The sequence below is a fragment of the Amphibalanus amphitrite genome, unplaced genomic scaffold (genome assembly GCF_019059575.1).
Source record: "Amphibalanus amphitrite isolate SeventyFive unplaced genomic scaffold, NRLGWU_Aamphi_draft 000944F_arrow, whole genome shotgun sequence".
Taxonomy (NCBI): domain Eukaryota; kingdom Metazoa; phylum Arthropoda; class Thecostraca; order Balanomorpha; family Balanidae; genus Amphibalanus; species Amphibalanus amphitrite.
Window position 1 is genome coordinate 131,751 of NW_024882438.1, and position 25,811 is coordinate 157,561.

At 46.8% G+C, this 25,811-nt stretch overlaps 2 protein-coding genes across 3 annotated transcripts; one reads left to right on the forward strand and one right to left on the reverse strand.

Moving 5' to 3' along the window:
- Positions 1-3,637: 3,637 nt before the first annotated feature.
- LOC122368392 lies at positions 3,638-17,891 on the reverse strand. 2 transcript variants are annotated; one of them, XM_043342290.1, is made up of 5 exons: positions 17,703-17,891; positions 17,381-17,514; positions 14,435-14,492; positions 12,752-12,757; positions 3,638-4,022 (listed from the first exon to the last, which is right to left on the reverse strand). In XM_043342290.1, exons 1-5 carry the CDS (start codon positions 17,743-17,745, stop codon positions 3,856-3,858), a joined length of 408 nt encoding a protein of 135 aa, XP_043198225.1. In that variant the 5' UTR covers positions 17,746-17,891; the 3' UTR covers positions 3,638-3,855. The 2 variants fall into 2 exon arrangements, with proteins under 2 accessions (XP_043198225.1, XP_043198226.1); XM_043342291.1 differs by lacking the exon at positions 12,752-12,757 and having other exon boundaries at positions 17,703-17,890.
- Positions 17,892-22,807: 4,916 nt separating this feature from the next.
- On the forward strand, positions 22,808-24,771 carry LOC122368396 (phospholipase A2-like). The gene is made up of 4 exons (XM_043342297.1): positions 22,808-23,057; positions 23,587-23,752; positions 24,037-24,189; positions 24,518-24,771. Exons 1-4 carry the CDS (start codon positions 22,814-22,816, stop codon positions 24,630-24,632), a joined length of 678 nt encoding a protein of 225 aa, XP_043198232.1. The 5' UTR covers positions 22,808-22,813; the 3' UTR covers positions 24,633-24,771.
- The last annotated feature ends 1,040 nt before the right edge of the window (positions 24,772-25,811 follow it).

The following is a 25,811-nucleotide window of genomic DNA, read 5'->3' on the forward strand; positions in this document are numbered from 1 at the left end:
TCAGGGCATCTAAAGCAGCTGTTCATGAGTGTGTAAACAAAAAATGAGTCTGATCTGACTTGTAAGACGGCGTCCAGAGTCCAAAATGTGAACAAGCCATACATCGATAATTTTCATTTTGACCTGAGGCGTCATCGGTGACCTCGAGGTCAATGAAACTGACCTCAGGTCAACGGTCTAGCCTCCAGAGGGCAAAAACTCCAAAAATAGCTGCTTCACGAAAAGTGTTTTTCGACAATAACTTTTTACTAAAAAAAAGCCACGACATTTCTATTGCCAGAATCGTGTTTCTCTCGCCGAGACGCATCGAATGAACAATAATTTGACCTTGAAAGGTCAATTTAAAATTTGACCTCAGGTCAAGGTTATGACCTGACCGGAAAAGGTCATGTTGCATAACAGTACATGCGTCTCGGAAAGACAAACACAATGGGACCACCCCCACGTTCTATCTCTTTCCAATCAAGAGTTATTGGCAAAAATATGTTTGTAGCCTCAAATGACCTCGGATGACCTTTCTAGAGGCTATCAGCAAAAAAGACACCTTGGTCGTCACGGGTGGTCCAAATCGTTGTGATTCTGAAATATTTGGACTGTTCCTATGCGTACACACGGATCTAGAGGCATTTTCATTTTTCTCCATTGACTTGTAATGGAAAGGTCACGCCACTGGCCTGACCTTAGGTCACTGATATAAAAAATCCGAGATATTCAAATTATAGGCGCCCATAACATCATGTAATCCACCAAGTTTAAAACCTTTCTGACAAACACTGCAGGCTGGACATGATTGCAAACTTTTTTAGGCTTGGTCAGCTAACTTGACCTGGTGACCTGACCTGACATGACCTGGGGTCAAAAATTTTACACCTTGTCCAAAATTGATGTACAAAAAGGTACTCCAAGCGGCGCGGCGCTACGCGCCGCGGTTTTTTATTCACACGCAAAAAACGCGACAGGGTGGTAACATAAGCCCCCCCCTCCTACTGGGGCGAAGGTTAAGCGTGTTAATCCACTAAGCCTTCCGGCGGCGGCTACAGTTTCAACTCAAGCTGCTGGCTGGTTCTTCGGATGTACGCCGTGTCTGCTCGCCAAATTTCTACACGAGCCATCTGCGCTGGCTAACCTGGCCACGTCGACACGCGTCAGTTTCTACTCGCGTTTCTGTACGCGTCAGTTTCTGCGCCCGTCTCCTGAGAGGGCACCTGGTTGGCTCTTCGGTCTACGGACGCGCGCGATCTCTGCGCGGTTTCTGCGTGCCGACCCCTGCTGGTTCTGCGGCGTGCGTCATACGCGCGTGCAGGCTTCTCTGCGCGTCAGCTTCTACGTGGGCTGACTTCGGCGCTGCCGGTAACACTGCCGGTAACGCTGCCGGTAACGCTGCCGGTAACGCCGCCGGTAACGCTGCCGGTAACGCCGCCGGTAACGCCGCCGGTGACTGCCGGCTCCTGCTCGCCTCAGTGGCGTGGCCAGCGACTGTCACCCGCGCAACGGATAGCCAAGTAAAGTAGACTTTATTCGACGCAGGGTACGACGACGACGCAAGTATACGACTCTCTCTCGACTCTCTCGAGTATATATATGTATATACAGTATATAGAGTATATAAAGATATACTCTCTCGACGACGCAAGTATATCTTTACAGCCCATAGCTAATGCATGTATTTGCGGTGGGCGCATTTGAATTCAATTGCACCATGGTGTGGGCGCATTTATCGAAGGTATTCGACAATTGCACCCTTTGCAACACTTTCTAAAACGACCGTGTCTGGCTAATGAGTTGAAGTATGCGATAAATTAGTGTCTAAAAGGTAGGAAAAAGGTTTCTAAATATAATGTGAAAACAACTAACCTGTGCTGTCTTTGTATTCCAAGCTGAAGCCAGTTTCGCTTAACGTGGCGCAATATGGCCAGTCTCCCCTATAGTGACGCATCTAACCTTGCAAGGAGTGCATCAAATCACGATTCTGTGTGCTTGAGATAGTTGGGATCGTTCCCGGCGCCAGAATAGCAGGTTTCATTTTCCCCATTGACTTATAATGGTGAGGTCACGAAAATGACCTGACCTCATATGACCTATAGAAAAATTGGAGATATACAAGTTGTGAGATTCGTAATGGATACTAGCTCCTGCAAGTTTCATTTCCCTATGAAAGCTCCACTGGCAGTGAGGACGTTGCGAAGGTGCGACATCTGAAGAACGTGCATAGGCTCACTTATGACGTCATAGGTTATTAACCTGACCTGACCCGAAAATGCGGTTGGAGTCAAAAGATCCGGCTTGAATCAAAAGTTAGATATGCCAGGCTTCAGCCCTTTATCACCGGTGTGTTCGGAGCTATCGCGAAAAAAAAAACATATAGAGGGCGGCACCCGCCTCCCCCTCGGCCGGCGAGGGTTAACCTTCCAGGCGGTAGGGGGGGGCATTTTTTTGCCCCCCCCCCTTAGTTTCTTATATATATCCAGAATCGCTGCGCTGATCGTCACCAAACTCTCAGTATCCTTCCGTGAATAGCTTTTGCACATTGGGACCAAAAAATTTCCAAAGGCTATGATAGGTTGGCCGCTAATGACGTCGGAGTGACGTCCTTTCTACCATTTTCGACCCAAAAAGGGCTTCGCGAGAAGAGCTGTCAGGCCTACAGCTTTAGAGATACAAAAAAAATGTTTCGGCATAAAAGGTGTAAAATCAACAGGGCTACAAAACTGCGGTCTTGGATTTTTGAAATTTTTGAATTTTGACCCCAAAAATAAAAATAGAGTTTTGAATATGATGATAGCCGAAAAATCCAAAATATTTTTACGATTTTCAAAAAGCCGGAATACCTATATGTGATAGTCCCTAACACCTTCCATCTACATAACAAATTTGAGATCGATACGTCTTTTTTTTGGCCAAGTTATAGCAAAAAAAAAACCTGTTCAAAATTGATGACGTCAAATTTTCAAACTCAATTTCTAGCAATTCTAGATCTCGTAGCGCAAAACACAGACTACCATTAGACTCCACTTGTCGAGCTGCATCGAATCAATACCCATTTTATGCAAAGCTATCAAGTTTGAAATTTGATCTTTTTGAACTGACCTTGACCTGACCTCCACCAGAAAGTGACCTAAACCGTACCTGATGGTCTTATAACGACACCATTGAGTTGGAAATCTCTCTCTTTTTCTCTCTCTCTCTCTCTCTCTCTCTCTCTCTCTCTCTCTCTCTCTCTCTCTCTCTCTCTCTCTCTCTCTCTCTCTCATGCTGACCTTTGGTGACCTGACCTGTGACCTGACCTGGTATTATCAGTGACCTCTAATAGGAACATATGTAGTAACTTTTAGGCAACTGACGGCTATCGCTGATTTTCGACAAAATGCATTTTACTCGGTTTTATAGCGCATTCCCTAGAAGATCCGTGAACGGCGAAACATTTTATCTTTGACCTGACTTGTAACGTCATTGCTGACCCCGAGGTCAATGAAATTTGTTTTCTTTCGACAAATTTGACAGGGCTATTGAACGCCGTTTGAATTTTACGGATCCGTCCAGTAGTTTCGGAGATACGGGGGGGAATGCCCCCCCTCCCAACGCGCGGAAAGTGGCCGGGAGGCCCACCGCCTGCCGGTTTAAAAGGCTTTTAACGGAACATGTTTGCAATGATATATTCATATACACTTATATCAGACTTCAGAACTAATTTTTACTCGCACCGCGCATGTCGACAGCACTCGCTGCTGAGTTCACTGTTGAGGTCACTCGCTGCTGAGGTCACTGCTGAGGTCACTCGCTGCTGAGGTCACTGCTGAGGTCACTCGCTGCTGAGGTCACTGCTGAGGTCACTCGCTGCTGAGATCACTGCTGAGGTCACTGCTGAGTTTTCGTTCGTCTCGCTATCGGCGCCGTGAGAGAGGCCAGGTGGCGGCCGAGCGGCAGCAGCAGCAGCAGCAGCAGCAGCGGGGGGCCGCCGGCCGCGGGCGCCGCGTTACAGTAGTCCGGCATGGCGCAGCAGTAGGTGGTCCCGCCGTGTACCTCTGCCAAAGAAGGCCGGAAGCGCCCCTCTGAGTCACCGGAGCCACGGATGGACAGTCGAGAACGAGCAAAACTTAATGATGTCCTAGTACTATTGTCTCAGAACCCATACAAAGTCGGTATGTCGGATTTCCGAGCATGTCAAGAAAGCGTCGCATACTATAGATAGAATGCGACGTGTCTTTACAGATCTGTAAAGGCAGGGCACGCCACCTTCCTCAGATTAGCCATGAATATACTATTTAGGCAAACAAAAATAGGGATGTCAATTTGGTATAGGTATCCCGTTATAGTTTACTGTTTATTAAAGGCATTCGCGACTGATACCTGTTTCATATGACCTTCAGCATTTTCAAAATTTAGAGAACAGATCGGAGATTTGAAGTATTGTAGGCATATTGACTTTTGTGAACAAAAACAGCTTTATTTTCAAAAACGTCGAGCAATATTCTGCAGTTCCGCTAGCTCGCGCACCGACGGGGGGGCGGTTATCCACCCCCCCCCCCCTGAGGGTTTTCGTGATTAGCGGGAAAACCGTGGCGCGAAGTTTGGCATGACTATACGCTTATCAGTTTTACACATGGTGTGCAAGATTGAACCTCCTAACTTTTAAGGTCAGGTCACCAGGTCACGTTGGATGACCCAACCTCCAGTCACCTTTTTGCAACTTTGCCAGTGTCAGAGCTACAGTAGATGACGGAGGCTTTTGAAAGTCGCAGGATGTCATTAGGTCATTGGTAGCTACAATTTGTGTATCTGGGAATTTCGATATCAATGACTTAGTCAGGTCAATTTCTCGACCTCCCCATTATAAGTCAATGGGAGGGGGATCAACTCCCTGCTTTTTTTTCACTAAAACGCGTCGGAATGGCTCCATATACCATACATCACTTCATATACGATCAACCTTGACTACCTTGAGGCCTGTTTTGCTGTTGGCCTGCTGTAAGGTCATGTGACGTCAACAAAGGTCACCAACGGTTTTTTTGCCAATACCTCCTTACAGGAACGGGATACAGCCGCGCGGATGGTCTCATTGTGTTCAGCACGTCAAGGCGCATCGAATGATATGCATGATGACCTCGAGGTCACGTGACCTGAGGTCAACCTTTGACCTTGACCTTTCGAGATCAACATATATATGATTCGATGCGGATTAACGAGATGATCACGATGATGCCCTTTGCTTGTTCCTAGCTTGACTAATTCGAACATTATTCGAGAAAAAACTCCATATCTAGCGCCGCCACTTTGACTTTTTTGACTCCTGTGACGTCATCTTTGACCTGACCTGAAAATGATCCCAGTAAAAATTGTAGACGTTGTCCGTGCGTACCCCATGCGGTTTACCGCTTGTCGCTATCTTGCTTCGTTCTCGAGACCTCAGGGGGGCGGTCATCCGCCCTCCACCCGTCGGTTATAAACTTTGGCGTAGACCCCCGTCGGTGCGCGGGTTAAACGTCTACCGGTACTGAGCTGGAAAACTTAAATCCCATTTTTACTTGACGCTTGACCCGGCTTAAAGGTAGTGTGCCACCTTCCAAAGATTTTCCATTTTATTTTTCCTAGGATAAGAAGCTTCTGTTTTTACCTAATATCGCAAAAAATCAAAAATGGGCCTAAAATAGTGCTTTTTTCGCCTAAAAGTTTATCGGTTTTTCGATATGTATAACAACTGTAGTGGGCTGACCTGCAAACAGGCGTCGGCAACAATCGCGAATGTGGCGCACATGTGACAATAAGCAAAGGTCATTATAGAGTTACGACGTACGGGAATGAGTTATCAGCTGTCTAATCGTAGACAACACAATGTCGAGTTTCTACTGTAAGCCTGTATTGGTATTGTTTCTTTAATTTGGCTGTCGAACATTAATTTATGGTTTGAAATATTATGTGATGTAAAATAATTGACATGAAACAGCCGTATCTAAAGTTAAGAAATGACAATGATCAGATGACGCATTTTTCTTGGCCGAAGTCAGAGCGCTCGGCCCAACGCACCACCACCGCACCACAAAGTATGAGGGGCCCTGGTATTAACTGGATTATTTGCCAGCTGGCGCCGTATGGTGGCGCTAGCAGAGCTTCTTACATATCAATGCTACATATTAAAGAATAAATATTTACCTATCAATTTTACATTTAAAGCCATTTGAAACATTTAAATCCATCCTACTACCTCGCTTATACCTATATTAAAATACCTATCGTATGTCGCCAGCTGGCCAGCCAGCTGACGCAATCCAGTTTTTACCGAGGCCCAGTATGAGCAGAAGCCACCTGCGGTAGACCACGCCCAAAGCCAGGGCCCCGGTAACGTGAGGTAGCCGAGTCGGGGCAGCGTGCGCTGACCCAAGCCGGGGCCGCGGCTTTGGGCGCGGTCTATCGCATACCGGGCAGCCCCGGGCTATCACATGACACCGGGAGGACGCGCGGCCCCGGCTTGGGTCAGCGCACGCTGCCCCGACTCGGCTACCTCACGTTACCGGGGCCCTGGCTTTGGGGCGCGGTCTACCGCACCACCTAACAGGCGTGTTCGAAACCGCAGGAGATGATGATGAACGGGTTTATCGAAACTTGATTGGATGAGCCTATCGGTAATAGCGATTTCAGTGTGTGCATTTATTGTTCATAGTGGTGTGAAATGTGGTTTGGGTACGACCGACAACCCGTCGGGGCGAATTTCGCACTGGGGTACTCAAAATTTGAAGAATTTAAGACGTTTCCATGAGTTTTGAAGGTATGGATAAGTTCTAAAAATCCGGTTCTCCTTATCTGGGCCATTAACTCCATACGGTCCAGGAAAGCTGGCACACTACCTTTAACCCTCGCACGACCAGGCCATTTCTCATAACACGAACGACCAGGGGGGGTTGTTACGACCCCCCCCCCTGGCGTTTCGAAACGGAAGGTCGTAGAGCTTAGCGGAAAAAACCAACGGATTGCTCTCAACGAGATCTCGCGATTGGTGGTATATTTTTTGGTCCTAGGTCAACCTAGGACCTACTTTTGACCGGTCAAAGGTCAAATTTTCGGAAAAATAGACTTTTTTCAAATTTCGGCGGCGATTGCGGCAAAACGGTGGGAGATATCGACTTGAAATCTTCACTATCGTGTTCCTTGATCAATTCTCTATCGTTTGGTATGTATTTCGTTTCCCTAGCTCTAAAAATGGCGCGTTGGGAGCGCCGGAAGTCGGCAAGGTCACAGTCGGCGACAGAAATTCGAAAAATCAAAATTTAAATTTTTGAAATCTGATTGTATTTTTGGATTTGGGAGGTCCATTTGCTCCCTATAGAAGCTAATATTGCTGCATATTCCCATTGAGGTGACAAGAAATAGCAAAATAGTGGTTCGGGCGCTTTTCAAAAATAGTACCGGACGCTGTTCCTCTTGTGACGTCATAGCTCCGTGACCTGACCTGACCCGGTCAAATTTCTTATACCATATGATAGCCAATACTTGCCCCAACATGCATGGGAAGTTTCATCACGATCCATCAACCGATGTCCGTACCACCGTCAGGAAACCTCGGGCGTTGGCACTCAGTTTGTGAAAATCCGGCCGGAGGCTGTACCTCTTATGACGTCATAACTCCGTGACCTGACATGACCCGATCAATTTTTTTCGGCAAAAAATGCGCAAAGGTTGCCCCAGAGGGTATTGAAAATTTCAGCCCGCTACGACAAGCCGTTTAGCGTGCACTTCGAAAAAACCTCAGGGGGGGGGGTTGATACAACCCCCCCCCCCCTAGGCGTTCTAGGGTTAAGAATAACAGGACAGTTTTGTAATAGGTTCATTTCGTTATTTTGGATGCCTTCTGTAGTTTTGCTTTTTCCGCACTACCGACATTGCTAAATATTAGTTAACCCTCGCCCACACATGCCATTTTCCCATCCTAGAACGCACATGGGAGGGGGGGGGGGGTGCCACTCCCCGCGCCATTTCGTTCCTGCTGGAGATAGAGCTTCGCGGCAAACACCAACAGATTCTTTTGGAATAGACGAATCCAATGATACCCAATTTTACCTCATTAAGCCAATCATTGACCTTCCAGGCCAGGTCAAACTAAGAACTGTTGCTGTTTGGGGCCACCGTTGAAATATCACGTGCGGTGCCCATCATATACCGATGACGCTGCCGTTTGTGGTGCCAAGCCAGCTAGAACAGCTCTTTGTCACAATACCACCGGCTGTGGTCATTTCAGGTCAAGCTAGGTCAAGGCCAATGATATGCGTTTGTATATCTGTGTGTGTCTTTGTGTATACTGATGTGTGCACCAGTGTTCGCCACGGGCCGGGCCAGCCTGTTAGGATGTGAGATGACGTCACCGGTGACGTCATATGATGACCTCTGACGTCACCGGTGCGGGACGGACGGGGATTGGTCGCCTGCGGCTGTGCGGTGACCGGCCGAGATGGTCTGGGCCGAATACACCAGTTTGGATCGAGCCAGAGTGTGTGGCGGACGTCACCTCAAGCTACAACAGTGGCGACGAGGATGAGATTCGAACTCACGCGGGGACACCCTATTGGATTAGCAATAGGCCATGGGCTGTGCTGGGCTACGGGCTGGGCTGGGCCCACACTGTGGGCCCAGGCCCATATTTGGCAAATATGAAGGATCGATGGGCTGTGGATGGGCTGGGCCAGTAACTGTAAAGTGGATTCAAGGGTTCGCGACTGAGACAAAAACCAGAACTATAGCTTATTACTGTGCGACTTAAGAAAAAAAAAACGAGATGATAAAGCATGTATGCAATGTGCTTTGGGCATGCTGCTCGCGAAAGATTGTTTCTTTGCTAACTTCGGATGACCCGTGTGGTGTCCACAATTTTTGATCCATTCATTTTTGACGGGCTGGGCCGGGCTGGGCTCTGACACTTTTACCATGAATGGGTTCGGGCTGGGCATGGGCCTGGGCTGGGCTGGACTGGGATTTTGCGGCCCGTGGCGAACACTGGTGTGCACCGATTGGTTTGTGTGTCCCTATTACATGAGATCATGATCTGAGAAGCTTTTACAAAAATGCAGTCAAAAAATTTCATGAAATGTAAATTCAGCAATCCTAAAATGCAATGTTTTTAGATGACCTAGGTTGACCTTGACCCTAACCCTAACACATGGCACATCGTCGAATAACATGTTCCATGATAGGTGGGAGGTAAGACTAGCAAAATAAAAAAGACATTAAGGTGTCGAAAGCTCACAAGACCCATTGCCAACGCAAGATATTGAGTTTTGGTCATTTGGGTCAGGACATGACCTGAAAAACAAGGGACAAAAATCACAGAAAGTTGACATTTTCAGTGGACACTGAGAAAGGGAAAGAAGCAGCTATACGAAACATCAGGCTTTTAGCTTGAAAAAATGTTGATTGCAGAGCAGAAAAACTACCTGACTATCACCAGACCCCAATATTTAGTAAAATGCAAGCAAACAAGCATTACCCTTATTGAGTGATCTACTCTACAGGCTACGAAAAGTCTCCTCCTGGCCAGCGGTGCCCTGTTCCGGTATTCATTGCCAAAGGTCAGTGACCTGCCGGCTCTGATTTTGCTCAGGTTTGCAAGCGAAGAAACTGAGGCTAATGCGCGTGCTCTCTGATCGGCGCCGGCCGCGGCCAAAATTCTGCAAAGATGCACCCGTCACGTGCAAACCGGCGAGCGCACCCCCACCAAAATTTAGTACAACAAACAGATGCACGCGTCCGACTTGCGTTGAAAATTTCACCCCCGTAGCCCGCACCGTTCCGGAGCAATAGCCCGCCAAGCGTGACTGACGCGTTACATACATACGGACATTTTGATGGTTTACATACAACCAGGACATCATCAATGTCCTGGTTGACAGTGACATACGCCGGCGATCACCGCTAAGAGCGGCATGGAATGATGCTCTGGGAGTGCCATGAATCTTCATGTTATGTAGCATTGGACCAAGTGTCTGTAAATACAAAGTTCTCTCTCTCTCTCTCTCTCTCTCTCTCTCTCTCTCTCTCTCTCTCTCTCTCTCTCTCTCTCTCTCTCTCTCTCTCTCTCTCTCTCTCTCTCTCTCTCTCTCTCTCTCTCTCTCTCTCTCTCTCTCGCTACGTGCTAACCTTTCAACATGCACGGACACCGCCATCTATGTGTCGATGAACAAAGCACAGAACTTTCAAATAGCAGTCCCGCGGGACTGCCAAAGAACTCAAGAGGGCCGTGATGTCCGCAGTGCGCCAAAGGCGGCACAAGGGTTTAACAAAGACCTGCAGGATAATGCTGGAATACGCGCCGCGACCTGGCAAGCTGTGCCTGGCGCGAAAAACACCTGCAATTCACCCTCGTTCGCTGCAACTGAGCAGCACGGAGTCTGCACGGAGCAGACTCTGCTTCATAAAATGGCATTGGGCATGACAGCATGTTTGTCGTTTTGCAAAGGATTGGTGGGCCCGAGCCTTGACAATAATTTTCCGTTTTAACCCTCGCCGGTATAGGGGGAGGGGGGTCAAGGGGACCCATTTGGTTTTTTTGCGAATAACTCGCGTAAAAAGCGGCCGATCGCGACGAAACTTTCGGTACCCTCGCGTTAATCAATTTTACACCTACCTTAACCCGCGCCCCAGTGGCGGTCTCAGCCAACTTCGCCCTAGTGAGGGGGGGCATATGTTACCACCCACCTCTAACTCAAAAACTAAGAGGGCTAGAAAGACGCGGTAAAAAGCAGTTGATAGCTCTCAATGCGTACGTTTGAAAGTATTTCGGTCATTTTTCACCTTAGAGCAATATTGGGGTCACCAGAGGTCATCAAAGGTCAAAATTTGCCAATTGTCATTATATTTTTCAGAAAACATGCCGCTATCTCAGGAACTATGGTAGCTAGAATAACGCAGGGAAAAGCAATCGATAGCTTTTGAACTCTTCTTTTGAAAAGGTGATTATCAATATTGACCTCAGGTCAACGGTTTGGCCGCCAGAGGGCAAAAAGTCCAAAAATAGCTGTTTTTACGAAAAGTGTTTTTCGACAATAACTTTCGACAACAAAAAGCCACGACATTTCTATTGCCAGAATCGTGTTCCTCTCGCCGAGACGCGTCGAATGAACTATAATTTGACCTTGAAAGGTCAAGTTGAAAATTTGACCTCAGGTCAAGGTCATGACCTTACCGGAAAAGGTCATGTTGCATATCAGTCGATGCGTCTCAACAAGGCAAACACAATGAGACCATCCCCAGCGTTCTATCTCTTTCCAATCGCGAGTTATTGGCAAAAAAACTGTTTGTAGCCTCAAGTGACCTCGGATGACCTGTCTAGAGGCTATCAGCAAAAATGACACCTTGGTCATCACGAGTGGACTAAATCATTGTGATTCTGAAATATTTGGACTGTTCCGATGCGTACACACGGATCTAGAGGCATTTTCATTTTTCTCCATTGACTTGTAATGGAAAGGTTTCGCCACTGACCTGACCTTAGGTCACGGATATAAAAAATCCGAGATATACAAATTGTAGGCGCCCATAACAGCATGCAATCCACCAAGTTTGAAACCTTTCTGACAAACACTGCAGGCTGGACATGATTGCAAACTTTTTTTTAGGCTTGGTCAGTTAACTTGACCTGGTGACCTGACCTGACATGACCTGGGGTCAAAAATTTCACACATTGTCCAAAGTTGATGTACCAAAAGCTACCCCAAGCGGCGCGGCGCTACGCGCCGCGGTTTTTTATTCACACGCAAAAAACGCGACAGGGTGGTAACATATGCCCCCCCCCACTGGGGCGAAGGTTAAATATTCATGACCCTGACCCAAATGACCTATGACCTGTGACCTACTTTTCGAGACCATGTTTGGCCGGAATCACAATTCGGCGTATGTCGGCTCGCATTAGCCACGCGTTTGCCGTCTTTTCGTGGTTTCAAGCGTTCAAACAACATGTGATATGATATGATGCTGCCCCCATGCAATAGGGTGGGTGTTAAGGTCACCTGAAGATCAGGTCAGGTCATTGACCTTTGATGACTCGGTTCATGTTTCCGAGTTTTGCATGTTTCTAGGCTAGTTTTTGGAGCTGAATTCGAATTTAGCAACCATATGAACATTTACGAGGTACATTGTTTTGGTGCCTTCGTAACATGTTACGGACCTGTCAGAGGCGGTTGACACCTACTACGAATATCCGGCAGCACCCCTACTGGTTGACCTGACTTGACCCGACCCGAACTGGCCTAAATGCATGAATACATCATCGGTGATCAAAACTAACATGGTATTCGTGATCAGCACCCCGAAAAGCCCTAAAGCAGCCACACCTTACGACGTTCTAACAGGTCCCGATTTTCCCGGCTTTTGGGTCATTGACCTGACCTGGAAGGTCAACCAATGACCTAGGACCTTAAACTTGGGTTTCATCGGACTCCTCTCGTCACGGGCAGCACGCTCGTTTTTTCGCGAAGCTCTAGCTCGATCAGGGGCGAAACGGCAAGGGGGTCCACACGACCCCCCCTCCCGTATACGTTCGCGGCTGGAAAAACACCAATACGGGCGAGGGTTAATCCTCACCCGTACCTATTGGTGTTTTACCAGCCGCTAGGGTACAAGGGAATGGGAGGCACGTTGGACCCTCCCCCTGCCGTTTGACCTTGGTCTGCTAATATCAAAACATGCAAAACAACTACAGGAAGCTACATCAGTTTCTTGAAATCAATTCGCCTTTTTCTAAGCTGAACACGCCTAATACCGATAAACTTACCATTTCCTTTTGCATGAAACAGTCAATATCATGGTTAAAGGTTTTTATCGTTTTTATTGCAATACGTTTTAAGTTAAAACTCATGCAAGAATGTAGGTACTCTATTTAATTAAGGCATATCTTGTGGAACTAAAATAAAATCAAGTAAGATGATTGAATGGTGTGAAACGTTTTTTTTAGCATGATTATGATTATAATGGAAATCAGATGGATAGTAACCTTTTGCTCATAACTAAAGTAAGCCAAAAACAAATCCAAAATATATTTTCGGTGCTTGACCTTCTTCAGTGGAATGACAAAAACACGAAAGAGTGACACATTTTAAATCATGATAAGTAAGTACGCACTCGCAACGCTAATAAAGCTACTTCCGAGAAAACACATCACATTCATATAAAACATCCAGATTTTTGAAGGCATCAAACATAAGGCATTAGATACTGGAAAACATTGGACAGCATACCTAATATCAAATCGCTATGATATATGGTACATATGTATCACGTACATCACAGTTCTAAATGAGCGATATCAGTATGTAGCAGACACACAGTATCTAACAAGTAAAGATCATTCACATACGTTAGCATCAAACACTTCGTGAATGGTGTGTAGTGCATACAAAATACAGGCACGTACTCTTCAATGAGCCTAACATAAAGAGTGGGCCCTGTGTGTGTGTTGAAGTGTAAATAAATATGTTCATGTTCATGCCTGTTTGCGCCACTGAATGTGTTTGTGTGTGTGGGGGGGGGGGGGGGGTGCAAGTGTATAGGTGGGGGTGGGTGTGGGTGGGTATGTGTGTGAAGGTGGCATTTACTATGTACTCATAGTTCAGAGTAGGGCACAGGTAGTTCAGAGTAGGGCACAGAGTAGGGCACAGGCTCATTGAAGAGTACGTGCCTGTATTTTGTATGCACTACACACCATTTACGAAGTGTTTGATGCTAATGTACGTGAATGATCTTTACTTGTTAGATACCGTGTGTCTGCTACATACTGATATCGCTCATTTAGAACTGTGATGTACGTGATACATATGTACCATATATCATAGCGATTTGATATTAGGTATGCTGTCCAATGTTTTCCAGTATCTAATGCCTTATGTTTGATGCCTTCAAAAATCTGGATGTTTTATATGAATGTGATGTGTTTTCTCGGAAGTAGCTTTATTAGCGTTGCGAGTGCGTACTTACTTATCATGATTTAAAATGTGTCACTCTTTCGTGTTTTTGTCATTCCACTGAAGAAGGTTCAGCACCGAAAATATATTTTGGATTTGTTTTGGCTTACTTTAGTTATGAGCAAAAGGTTACTATTCCATCTGATTTTCAAGTAAGATGAGGTTAAGTTTGTCATCGGTGTGTGTGGAAATGACAGAACGTCTACATATGTTTCCACAGCTGCCGCTTTGCTGAGGCAAATTGCAGTGCAATATGCATTAGCATGGCTACCGACTCCAGCATCTGGCCGCGCCAAGGCGCACCAGCACTGCCGTCTACCCGTGATTCATGAATGGATTCTTTGAACAGAGTGCCATTTTCTAATTACATTTCATTCTACGCTTATTAAGTGGAGCTCATTACGCACTTGAAAAAATCCAATTTCTTGGCAGTCCAATTTTGCCGTTAAAAAGAAAAATTACATTCCATCGGGGGCACTCAGCGCTCTCTTACTTACCATACGGCTTACAGAAGTCGGTGCACATCTTCACCATCCGATTCCCGTTGACGTGCTTCTGCGAATAGCCAGTGGAAAGTTCGGAGAGTCAGCCCTGGAGCCAGAGGGAGTCGGGCCTCTGTGTAGATTATCTCTGTGGTTGCTGTCATGTAATAAAATCGCGATAAAGAAACGTATAGAGCGCAAGACCGATTTAAATGGACCATCCCGCCTTCAAAAAACCTAATGAATAGGCATAAAAGTGGTGTACCACGGTTTAGAAAGAGCAAAAATGAATATCTGCCAAAATTTTGAAAAAAATATTCACTGGTTTTTGAAATGTTAGACATCTACCCTTGCTTATTCTTGTGGAGCCAACACTAATCCTATGACGTCATTTGGAAGCAATATTTTAGTATCTTAACCCTCGCCCGTAAACGGTGTTTTGCCACCTTCGCCCATGCAGGGGGGGGGGGGGTTGGTGCGACCCCCCTGGCGTTTGAAAACGGAGCGTCGTAGAGCTTAGCGGAAAAGACCAACGGATTTCTCTCAACGAGATCTCGCGATTGGTGGTATATTTTTTGGTCCTAGGTCAACATTTGACCTACTTATGACCGGTCAAAGGTCAAATTTTCGGAAAAATCTAACTTTTTCAGATTTCCGCGCCGATTGCGGCAAAACGGTAAGAGATATCGACTTGAAACCTTCACTTTCGTGATCCTTGATCAATTCTCTATCGTTTGGTGTGTGTTTCGATGTCATAGCTCTAAAAATGATGCGTTGGGAGCATCGGAAGTCTGCAAGGTCATTTGTACATTGGGTCACGTCAGGCGTGTGACGTCACTGACCTGACCTTGACCCAAAATGAACTACAAGAAACAACCGACGATGCCTGAAATGGATAGCAAATTCGAATTCAGGGCATCAAAATACCCCGAAAAGGCATACAAGTGCAAGAAGTCATTACAGGTCAACCGAGGTCACTGACCTTACCTTGACCTTTAGTAACCTTCAAAAGGTCAACGGACATTGTGCCAATGTCAAATCAGCCAGTTGTGATTCTAAAACAATCCATCAGTGTGTCAGGTCAGTCGGAATTTATACCAATGTGAAGCAATCTCCAATTTAGCGTAAATCTGGCTGGAGGTTGTTCCCTTTATGACGTCATAACTCCGTGACCTGACATGACCTTGACAAAAAATACCAAAAGTTGCGCAAAGGATGCCACAAAAGGTACTGAAAATTTGAGCAGGCTATCTGAAACGGTTCGGCGTGTATCTAAGAAAAACCTCAGGGGGGGGGGGGGGGGGGTTGCACCCCCCCCCCCCTACATGGGCGAGGGTTAACCACCCCTTGCATGGGCGAAGGTGACAAAACACCGTTTACGGGCGAGGGTTAAATGTGCGGCAGATGTTGCGCGCCAAACAGCATATACCACTACTGCTTTACAAAGGTTTTAGTATAAGATTCTATAATCGCTAGATTTGCGCTAACGTCACAAATTTAGACGGGGTATTCAAATGCATTAGCCGTTCTGAATTCAAGTGAATTCACTTTGAAATTACATATTTTCGATTTAGGGCATTTCTCGACGTTGCGAGTGCCAAAACCGGTGATTGTTAGCCAGGGACCCCATTTGGGCTATCTCAACTCAAATGTAATGTTGCCCTCGCCTGCATATGTAGGTGAGTGGTTGCCATCCCCCCCAGATAGTTTTTCTGCTCTGCACTGAACATTTTACCGCTAGAAGCCTGAGTTTTCGTATAGCTGCTTCTCTATCTCTTCTCAGTGTTCCCCGAAAATTTCAAGCTTCTGTGGTTTTTGGTTTCGGAGATATGATCTTGTTCTTCAGGTCATGTCATGACCCAAATGACCAATACCCAATATCTTGCGTTGGCTATGGGTCTTCTGAGCTTTTAACACCTTGATTTCGGTATTTTTATCTAGTCTTACCTCCCACCTATCATGGAACATGTTATTCGACGATGTACAGATGTAAGGGTCAAGGTCAAGGTCAGCCTAGGTCATCTAGGAACATTTCACTTCAGGCTAGCTGAATTTACTTTTCGTGAAGTTTTTTGACTGCATTTTTGTAAAAGCTTCTCAGATCATGATCTCATGTAATAGGGACGCACAAACCAACCGGTGCTCACATCAATATACACACAGAGACACACAGGTCACAGACATACAAACACATATCATTGACCTTGACTTAACTTAACCCGAAATGACCACAGCCGGTAAAATCGGAGTCGGATAGTGTGACGAAGAGCTGTTCTAGCTGGCTTCGCACCACAAATGGCAGCGCCATCGGTATATGACGGGCACAGCACATGGTATTCCAACGGTGGCCCCAAACAGCAACATTTCTTAGTTTGACCTGACCTGGAAGGTCAATGATTGACCTAATTAGGTAAAATTGGGTATCATTGGATTTGTCTCTTCCCAAAGAATCTGTTGGTCTTTGCCGCGAAGCTCTATCTTCAGCAGAAACGAAATGGCGTGGGGGTGGCACCTTTCCCACATGTGCGTTCAAGGATGGGAAAATGACATTTGCGGGCGAGGGTTAATGTGGGATGGGCACTTAAAGTGCGATGCCAGCTGTGCGGTGTATAACTCATTATGGTTCATAGAGTGAAGAGCATAAAAACAGGAGTGTATTTGGATCTTTTTTATTCTAAAATTTAATAATGAAAGGTAAACTCAAAGATAAATAGCAACAACAAAATGTTGGGGTGTCGGCTATCATATTTTTTCGGTTTTCGTAGCAAATGATGAACTATGCCGGAGACGGCTTGCGCTTCTGTGGCCCGCTCGGGGTGACTTCCGACCCACCGCGCCGACCCACACACTGCTTTTAACGGGCGAAGAACGTAAGGTCAAGAAAGACCAGAGATCACCTAAATTCACAGTTGGTGTGAACGGTAAATATTCAAAGCACATACCTAACCAGTCAGTACTAACCAGGCAGAGAATGCTGGTGTGGTGACAGTCTTTCCGGTCGGCATCGGAGGTCTGTGTCCTGTTACAGGCCTCGATAATTCCCTTCTCATTTGAATATTGCCCACATTCATGGCACTTGATAGCCAGCGACTGATCTGTGAAATACAAACAATACAGGATATAGACTTTCTGTCATATTGGTCGCGCACAGAAGCAGTTGATTTGTTTTGTATATTCCAAATGAGTCGATGCTATCCATTTTAACAAATCATCAGCTGGCTGCATTTAACCAATCGATTTAAGCACAAAACACATGTATCAGAGGGCTAGTTTGTTGACTCACCAGTTGTCATGAAGACCAGCAGCCAAATGCAGATGGCCACCATGCTGGCGGGCGTTTTCGGCAGTGGCCGTGTGGGCGCCGACGGCGGCGCTGGCAGGCCGACTGCCGCCGAGGGCTGCTCGTCAGCACCCCTCGGGCTCCATCAGCGGCCGCGGCGCCGCGCCAGCAGCGAGCTCGCGCTGATCACCCACCGTCAGCATTAGTCCCGCTCTCTTGGTCATCGGACAAAGACAATTTGTATAGATTTGCATGCATCCATCCACAAGACGATATGACAGTCTCAGAAAATTGTGCTTGTGCCCTACACCGCTTAATGATGCACACATATTATCACTGGTGTCAATTAATATACTTTTGATGGGCCCTCGGCCTCCCCCATAATGCTGAGTTTGCCCCCCCCCCCTAATGCTGCTCTTGCCCTCTCCCCATATTTTCCTCAGATGTTCGCACTTCCGCAATGCCTTCAGTCAGAGATGCGGAACCGGAGCCGGAACCATGAAACAATATACCCCGAACGCTCTCAAGAGCTTAGTTTTAAAGCTAGATCCAGTTTCTTTGCATCATTAGACTACAAATACACGTAGCTATCAAACTGCTATCTCGAATTTTCAAAACTTGGAAAATTTTGAAAAATATGTTGAAACTTTTTGAAAACAAACTTTTTGAAAAATTGTAATTGTAAAGTTACAATTTTTTCAAAACGTTTTTGATTTTTCACAAAACCGGAATATATGTGATAGAACACACAATGACTGACAAACTGCACTAGTAAGTTTTAGCCCAATATCTTCAAAAATGGCCAAGTTATTTGCATTATTGCCAAAATTTTACAATTATATATCTTTCAAAACCATTTTTCAGTACATTTTTGACATCGTACAGTAAAATAAATGACACCATCGTGTTCCTGAGCTCAAACTGCATCTGATAGGCACTTTTTTGTGTAAAATTTCATTTTTAAAATTTGACCTTTTCTGACCTGAAATTAACCTGACCTCCGGTAAATTCTTAGCTGAAAATGACCTTAAATGACACATACGACATTATTTACGAAATCTACATGTAAAATGGACCATAAAACATGCGTCACGTGACCGATACATGATATACAATTTTCGTGACCTAGTATGACCTGGTCTTGACCTAAAAAAAAAATCGAAGTAAAAGGTCGGTACCCTCAGGGTATCTAAGGCATATATCAAGGAGTGCGTAAACCAAAAATCAGCCTGATTGGACTTGTCAGTCGGCGGCCAGAGCCTAAATTGTGAACAAGCAAAAATGCCGATAACTCTTACTTTGACCCAGCCTGTGACGTCATCGGTGACCTTGAGGTCAATGAAAATAGGTTTCGCTCGACAGTTTTTCCAGGGCTATCAGACACCGTTTGAATTTTGACGATCGGCCCAGTAGTTTCGGAGATAGGAGGAGGGGGGGGGGGGCTCTGAAGAGCCCCCCTCAGTCACTCGCGTTATGGAAAATATCCCAGTCATGCGTGGGTTAAGACCATCTTTTTGGAACCGCCAGTGATCACCATAAATGCGTAGACATAAGCGGAAAGTAAAGGTTCTGCTGCCGATTTCGGAATATTCAAGAACCAGGCCGCTGACGAGCTCCTACCTCCACAACCGATCAGTCTGTGACGCGACCTGCCTTTTGATCATTGGCTGTTACTGAATGACCCGGCACCGCTAGGTCACCTGGCTAGGCAAGTCGCAGTAGGAGTCGGCCGGTGAGACAGAGTCTTGATCGCACGCTTACCCCGGACCACGGGACAATGGGACAATACAGTTCAGTTCTGTTCTGTGCGGCGGCGGTGGTGACTGGAGTCAGTGTGTGCCGCAAAAAAAAATCAAAATCGCAAAATGCCCCCCCCCCCCGGAACTGCCCGTGCTCTGGATCCGCCAGTAATCGTCACATTATGTATCATATTATGTAGTCGAATCTGGTTAATTCACTGTCTCATCCATAAATGTGACGTCCTGTCCTACTCGTATGTCTAGTGTTACCCGTTAGAAAAACACAGCTTTGTTTTAACAATCGTTGTTAAAACTTACATAAAAGTTGAATATAACCGACAAATATAGCCACTGCCTCGTTGATTTCGTATTACAACTAGTTCCGTTGCAAAACACCTAGTTCCGTTGCAAAGTAACTAGATAGTTTGCAACGTACCGGTAGTTTGCATCCTAACTAGTTAGTTTGCAAACTAACTGGACGGTCAGTTAGTTTGCAACGGAACTAGTTTCGTTGCAAACTACCTGGCCGGTCAGGTAGTTTGCAACGAAACTAGATGCATTGCAAACTAACGGATTTCGCATACTAACTGTAGCATATACATTTTTTTTTTTTAATCAGCCTGTGTGCGCTAAACGAAAAGATCATTTTTAGCAGCTTCCGTTCACCGGAAACTTCGCATTTTGTATTGAAACTATTGCACACAATGTCCTTGCAGCAGCGTACTATTGTCGGTCGGCGAGGGCGGCGCGGCGGTGCGGTGCGACAGAAGAGCGGGCTACCGACCGGTCCGGGATGGCCTGGCGGCAGGCGGCTGTCCTGCAGCCAAGCGGCGGGCCGTCACATCGGCAGCGTGGTCAGCAGTCTGTGACCGTGCCGCGCCGGGGCGGAGACTGAACACGGGCGGCGGCGCACGGCCTATACTGCCCAATGCCAGACCACTTGCGAGCGGCGAATAGCTACCGAAAGAGCCGAGAAATTCTCATAAAAATTATGTTGTATTTGATTCTTGTCATTGACATTGCTGGGACTAGTTTCCTTAAAAAAAAAACGTGGCCTCTGACATATTTTATTCGTACATTTCGTATGCACTTCGCAGTGTGCGGGAGGATTGATGCATATGGGCATCATTTGCATGCCACTTCCTCTCCATATGTATTCCATTATTCATGCATCTTTTTTTATAAATCTATTCCGAACCTTTTGCTAAGAAGGATTCACAAGGACAGAGCCACCGCTTAGCGAAGCTTGTTGCGGTGACCCTGCCCTCTACCCTCCGATCGCGCAATGCCAGTTCTATGGCAGAATTTAGAGTCCAAAGTGCGCACATAGCCGCGCACGGCCGGTCCCTTCACTGACTTCACCTGGCTACGGCCTGCCACTAACCGCAGCCATACCTGGGGCGTTCCACGACAAATCGACAAGTGCCCTGCACCCTCATATTTTATTTTTTGCTTAAAATTGGTCTAATGGGTTGTGATGGGCGGGGAAGCCAGCTGTGGCAAGGATTTTTTTCTTCGAACAACGGTTTCCGAGATATAGCCTCGGGCAATTCCTGGATGTCGCGCTGCAGCCCGATGTTTGGCGGCCTATAACTAAAAAACTATTGGTTTTCTACGATAAAAACTTTGATGGTTCAACTCATAATCAACCAACAAACATTTTGGCTATCTCGGATTTTCAATTTTGAAAATTTTGATCACGTGACCTTTTGACCTATTTTTCGAAGAGTGACCTTGATATTTTCCCCACTGAAAGTTGCAATTTTGTCTGATGACGATTAAAGCCTTATCAATTGTCATTCATTTGCGAAAATAAAAAAGTGGATATCGCCCTGCGTTGACCTCAGGTCAGGTCATTTTTATGACCTGTCCATTATTACGAGCAGGAGCGACAGCGAGATCTCGAGAATAAAGGAAGATAGCGACAAGCGGTAAACGGTGCAGGGTACACACGGATAAGGTCTATAATTTTTATTGAGGTCATTTTCAGGTCAGGTCAAAGATGACGTCACAGGAGCAAAAAGGAAGTCAAAATTGCGGCACTACATACCTATATGAAGTTTTTCTCGAATAACTTTCAAGGTATCCCAGCTAGGAACAAACTAATAGCACCATCGTGATCCTCTCGTCGATCCGCATCGAAACATATGTATGTTGACCTCGAAAGGTCGAAAGGTCAAAAGTTGACCTAAGGTCACGTGACCTAAGGTCACTCTTCGAAAAATAGGTCAAAAGGTCACGTGATCAAAATTTTCAAAAATTGAAAATCCGAGATAGCCAAAATGTTTGTTGGCTGATTGTGAGTTGAACCATATAAAGTTTTTATCTTAGAAAACCAATAGTTTCTGAGTTATAGGCCGCCAAACATAGGGCTGCAGCGCGCCTGCTGGAATTGCCCGAGGCTAATATCTCAGAAACCGTTGTTCGAAGAAAAAAATCCTTGCCACAGCTGGCTTCCCCGCCCATCACAACCCCTTACACCAGTTTTCAACGAAAAATAAAACATGAGGGTGCAAATTTAATTTTTTATTTGTCGATTTTTTTCCATTTTAAATTTTTTATTTGCCGGTCCCGTAGCTCAGTTGGTTAGAGCGTTGGACTCCGCGTGGTGAGAGCACGCGTTCCCGGTTATGACAGTCCGGGTTCGAAGCGCGACGGGCGCTCGACATTTATGGGCCTCCTGACAGGTATGGTTGCGGTTGGTGGCAGGCCGTAGCCAGGTGAAGTCAGCGAGGGGACCGGCCGTGCGCGGCTATGTGCGCACGTTAAACTTTGGACTCTAAATTCTGCCATAGAATCGGAATTGCGCGATCGGAGGGTAGAGGGCAGGGTCATCGCAACAAGCTTTGCTTAGCGGTGGCTCTGTCCTTGTGAATCCTTCCCATCAAAAGGTTCGGACTAAATTTATAAAAAAAAAAAATTATCGTGGAACGCCCCACCTGTCAGGAGGTCCATAAATGTCAAGCGCCCGTCGCGCTTCGAACCCGGACTGTTGTAACCGGGAATGCGTGCTCTCTCCACGCGGAGTCCAACGCTCTACCAACTGAGGTACAGGACCGGCTTCGTTGGTGCGCCGTAAATATACGAATCTCCACACGATGATCGAGGTTGTAGTAACGTTAGCAATGTCCCTTTTATGTAAGCACAATTGGCACCTGAAGTGTCCTAGTGCAGCAGTACGTACAGTGCGACCCGGCCATCTGGCTGTCGGAGGATTCAAGGACAAAAGTAAACACGTGACGGCGCCAAACACGATTGACGCACAGTGCTGACCCATGGGAATCGGCCTCAGCGTCAGCAGCAGCACCTTGGGAAGGACTGCAGCTGGCACCGCAGGCTCCAAGTTCGCCGGAGATATTGAAAAGGTGACCTCGAATGGCCGGCGGCAGAACGGAAAACCAGGTGCCTTCAGTAAGACGACGGACGCGGCCTGTGACCATGGCTCGGTCGCTGGTGCTCGGTGCCGCGCTCCCGGCGCTGCTGGGTGTCGTCCTCTGCCGGCCCGGCGATCTCACCCCTCACCACCTCAGCGACCTCAGCGAGGAGCAGCGCGGACATATCGGCGAGATATGGGGGGTGACGGTCGACGCAGATCTACCGATCCCACTCATTTTTCCGGGTGAGATAGTGGGTGGAAATGAATGTATTGTCTGTAATGGAAGTCAACACTTATAACTAGTTATTCTATTGTAGTCGGAATAATGACAATCACGTCAGTCCAGGCGTTGTTGCGGACATAGGCGGCGGAACGGGGAGGGCATCGGGGCACCGTGCCCCCCTTTGATTTTGGCATTTTAACATAAGCCCTATGGGCGTTGCATGGAAATAATGGGACAAAAAGTCAGCAGTGCCCCCCCCCCCTTAATTGAAGGTGCTCCGCCGCTACTGGTTGCGGAGACCACACTTCTGCAAAACCTTGTGCTGGCAAGGCAAATGCTGACCACCGATAGGTCAATATTTCCTGGCACTGCTAGGGATAGAATAGAAGACTATCAGCAGAAACTCAAGGCAAAGCTAGGAGATACAAGAATGGGTCATACCAACCCAGCTAATCCACACCTTCCACCAGAAGGCAAACCGTGTCAGCTGCTAGACCAGGCATGGACGCGCTTGAGTCTGTTGTATTTGATTGTTGACTTATCCGGCAGGCACCAAGTGGTGCGGAGATGGTGACATCGCGGCCAACTACAGCGACTTGGGCGTGTTCGCCGAGACCGACAAGTGTTGCCGTGAGCACGACCACTGTCCGGCCTGGATTCCGGGCTTCGGAACCAACGAGACTATCGGCCTGCACAACCCATCCCCCTTCACCAGGTGACTTGTATTTACCACTTATCGTGCGACACGTCAGACACAATTGGAGCTAGCTACACCTATGGGTAGTAATTTCATAGGTACCACTCCAACGATATTAAAGTAGAAAATGCTCGCAACTCTGTTCCAAAAGTTGAAGTGCGTGTCCGCCGCCTATCCAGCGGGTGTTTGCTGTATTTGTCACCAGTGCGCATGTCTCCTCTGTCTGCGCGATGGCGGCTGACCCATCAATGACCGGGCCGGGCCAGTTAGATAAGGCTGACCTGTCTCACCTGACTGGCCAGGTGCGCTTGCGAGTGTGACCAGCAGCTATCTCAGTGTCTGAGGGAGGTCGGCTCCCCGGTGGCCACGGCCGTGGGCACCATGTTCGACAACATCCTCCAGGTCAAGTGCTACCGCCAGGACTTCCCGATCGTCAGCTGCCTGCGCTACGGCGGGTAAGCTGCAACCACAGACTCGGCGACCAGCGTGCCACAGGATGGACGTGGCCGGGAGCCCATCTGCGCTCTCCTTCAAGTAGAGTTATATACTGTTCAGGGTTGTAAAGCTAGCGGTGCAAAGTGGCCAGCTTGAAATTGTTGGCCTTTTGATTCAGCTGCATCTGATTTTTTCTGATTTCGGAGCCTAGTGAAGACTGTGCTGGCCAAACTTGTATAGCTACAGCAAGGGCTTTTTACGTTGCCGCGCTGAAATGTTTATGAATGGTCATTATCTGAGATATATTCGTAAAGAATAATGATTTTGATCATCGCGTTTATTTTACAGGCTATTTGATCGCAGCTGCCAAGAGTACGAGCTGGATGAGACTAGCGATAAAATATGGGAGTTCTTCGACTCGCAGGTGTTCCTGGAGACCGAAGGCGACCTGAGCCAGTGGTGATTAAAACGACGGACGTGCTCAATACGATTACCAGCCCTTTTAGCAAACATTGTGTTTTTCTCTGGAACTACTCCGATAATACATTCAGGAAGCGGCATTTTACTGTGTAGTTACCATGTCTGAATAAACAGCTCAAGTATTTGCTTTGAGCGCCAAGCGCCATCTCGGCCACAAGGCAAGAGGCAGCTGCAGGCACACGACATATGCAGGCTAGATATGCACTTAATTTATTTAACCCGCGCCGGGCCGGTGCTTCGCGACTTCCGAGCCGGGCCGGGGGGGGGGGGGGTCTGAACACCCCCGTCTAACTCGGCTCCTGGGCCACGTAGCGACACGCGGTAAACCGCATTCGAAAGCACGTCATGACGGAAACACTTCGGTAATTTTTAAGTCAGGTCAAAGGTCAGGTCACCAGAGGTCATCAAAGGTCAAATGTAGTTCATTTCAACATCTTTGGAAACTGCCAAAGGCTAACTCGGGAACCAATAGAGCTACAGCGCCGCGGAAAGGCGCATTCGATAGCCATTTTACAGACCTTTCTGGGTATTGCTCTCAGATTTGACCTCAGGTCAACGGTTTAGCCTCCAAAGGGCAAAAACTGTAAAAATAGCAGTTTCACGAAAACTGTTTTTTTAGCAATAACTTCTTTTGGCTCAAGAGAGCCACGACATTACTTTTGGGAGAATCGTGTTCCTCTCGTCGAGACGCGTCGAATGAACTATTTGTTGACCTTGAAAGGTCATTTTGAAAATTTGACCTCAGGTCAACGTCATGACCTGACCGGAAAGGGTCATGCTGCATATCAGTCGATCCGTATCGTCGAGCTGAATACAGCTGACGTGTTTTCATCGCTCTAACACGTCTTTATCAAAAGTCATAGCAAAAAAAAACTGCTGGAGACCGTTCATGACCTCAGATGACCTCAGGGGCGGCACACAGAGGGGTCACAGGTGCATTTTTCCGATTCAGTGTGTCATGTTTACCTATGAACCGATGTTTGAGAGGGTTTTAAACACCATTCGTTCAAAAGAGGTGCATTTTAATTTTCTCCCATTGACTTATAATGGAGAGGTCGCAAAATTGACCTGACATTAGGTCACTTATATCAAGATTCCGAGATAAACATTTTGTAAATACTGCTACTATTATCAATCGTTGAAAGTTTCAAGGTGCTCGTTC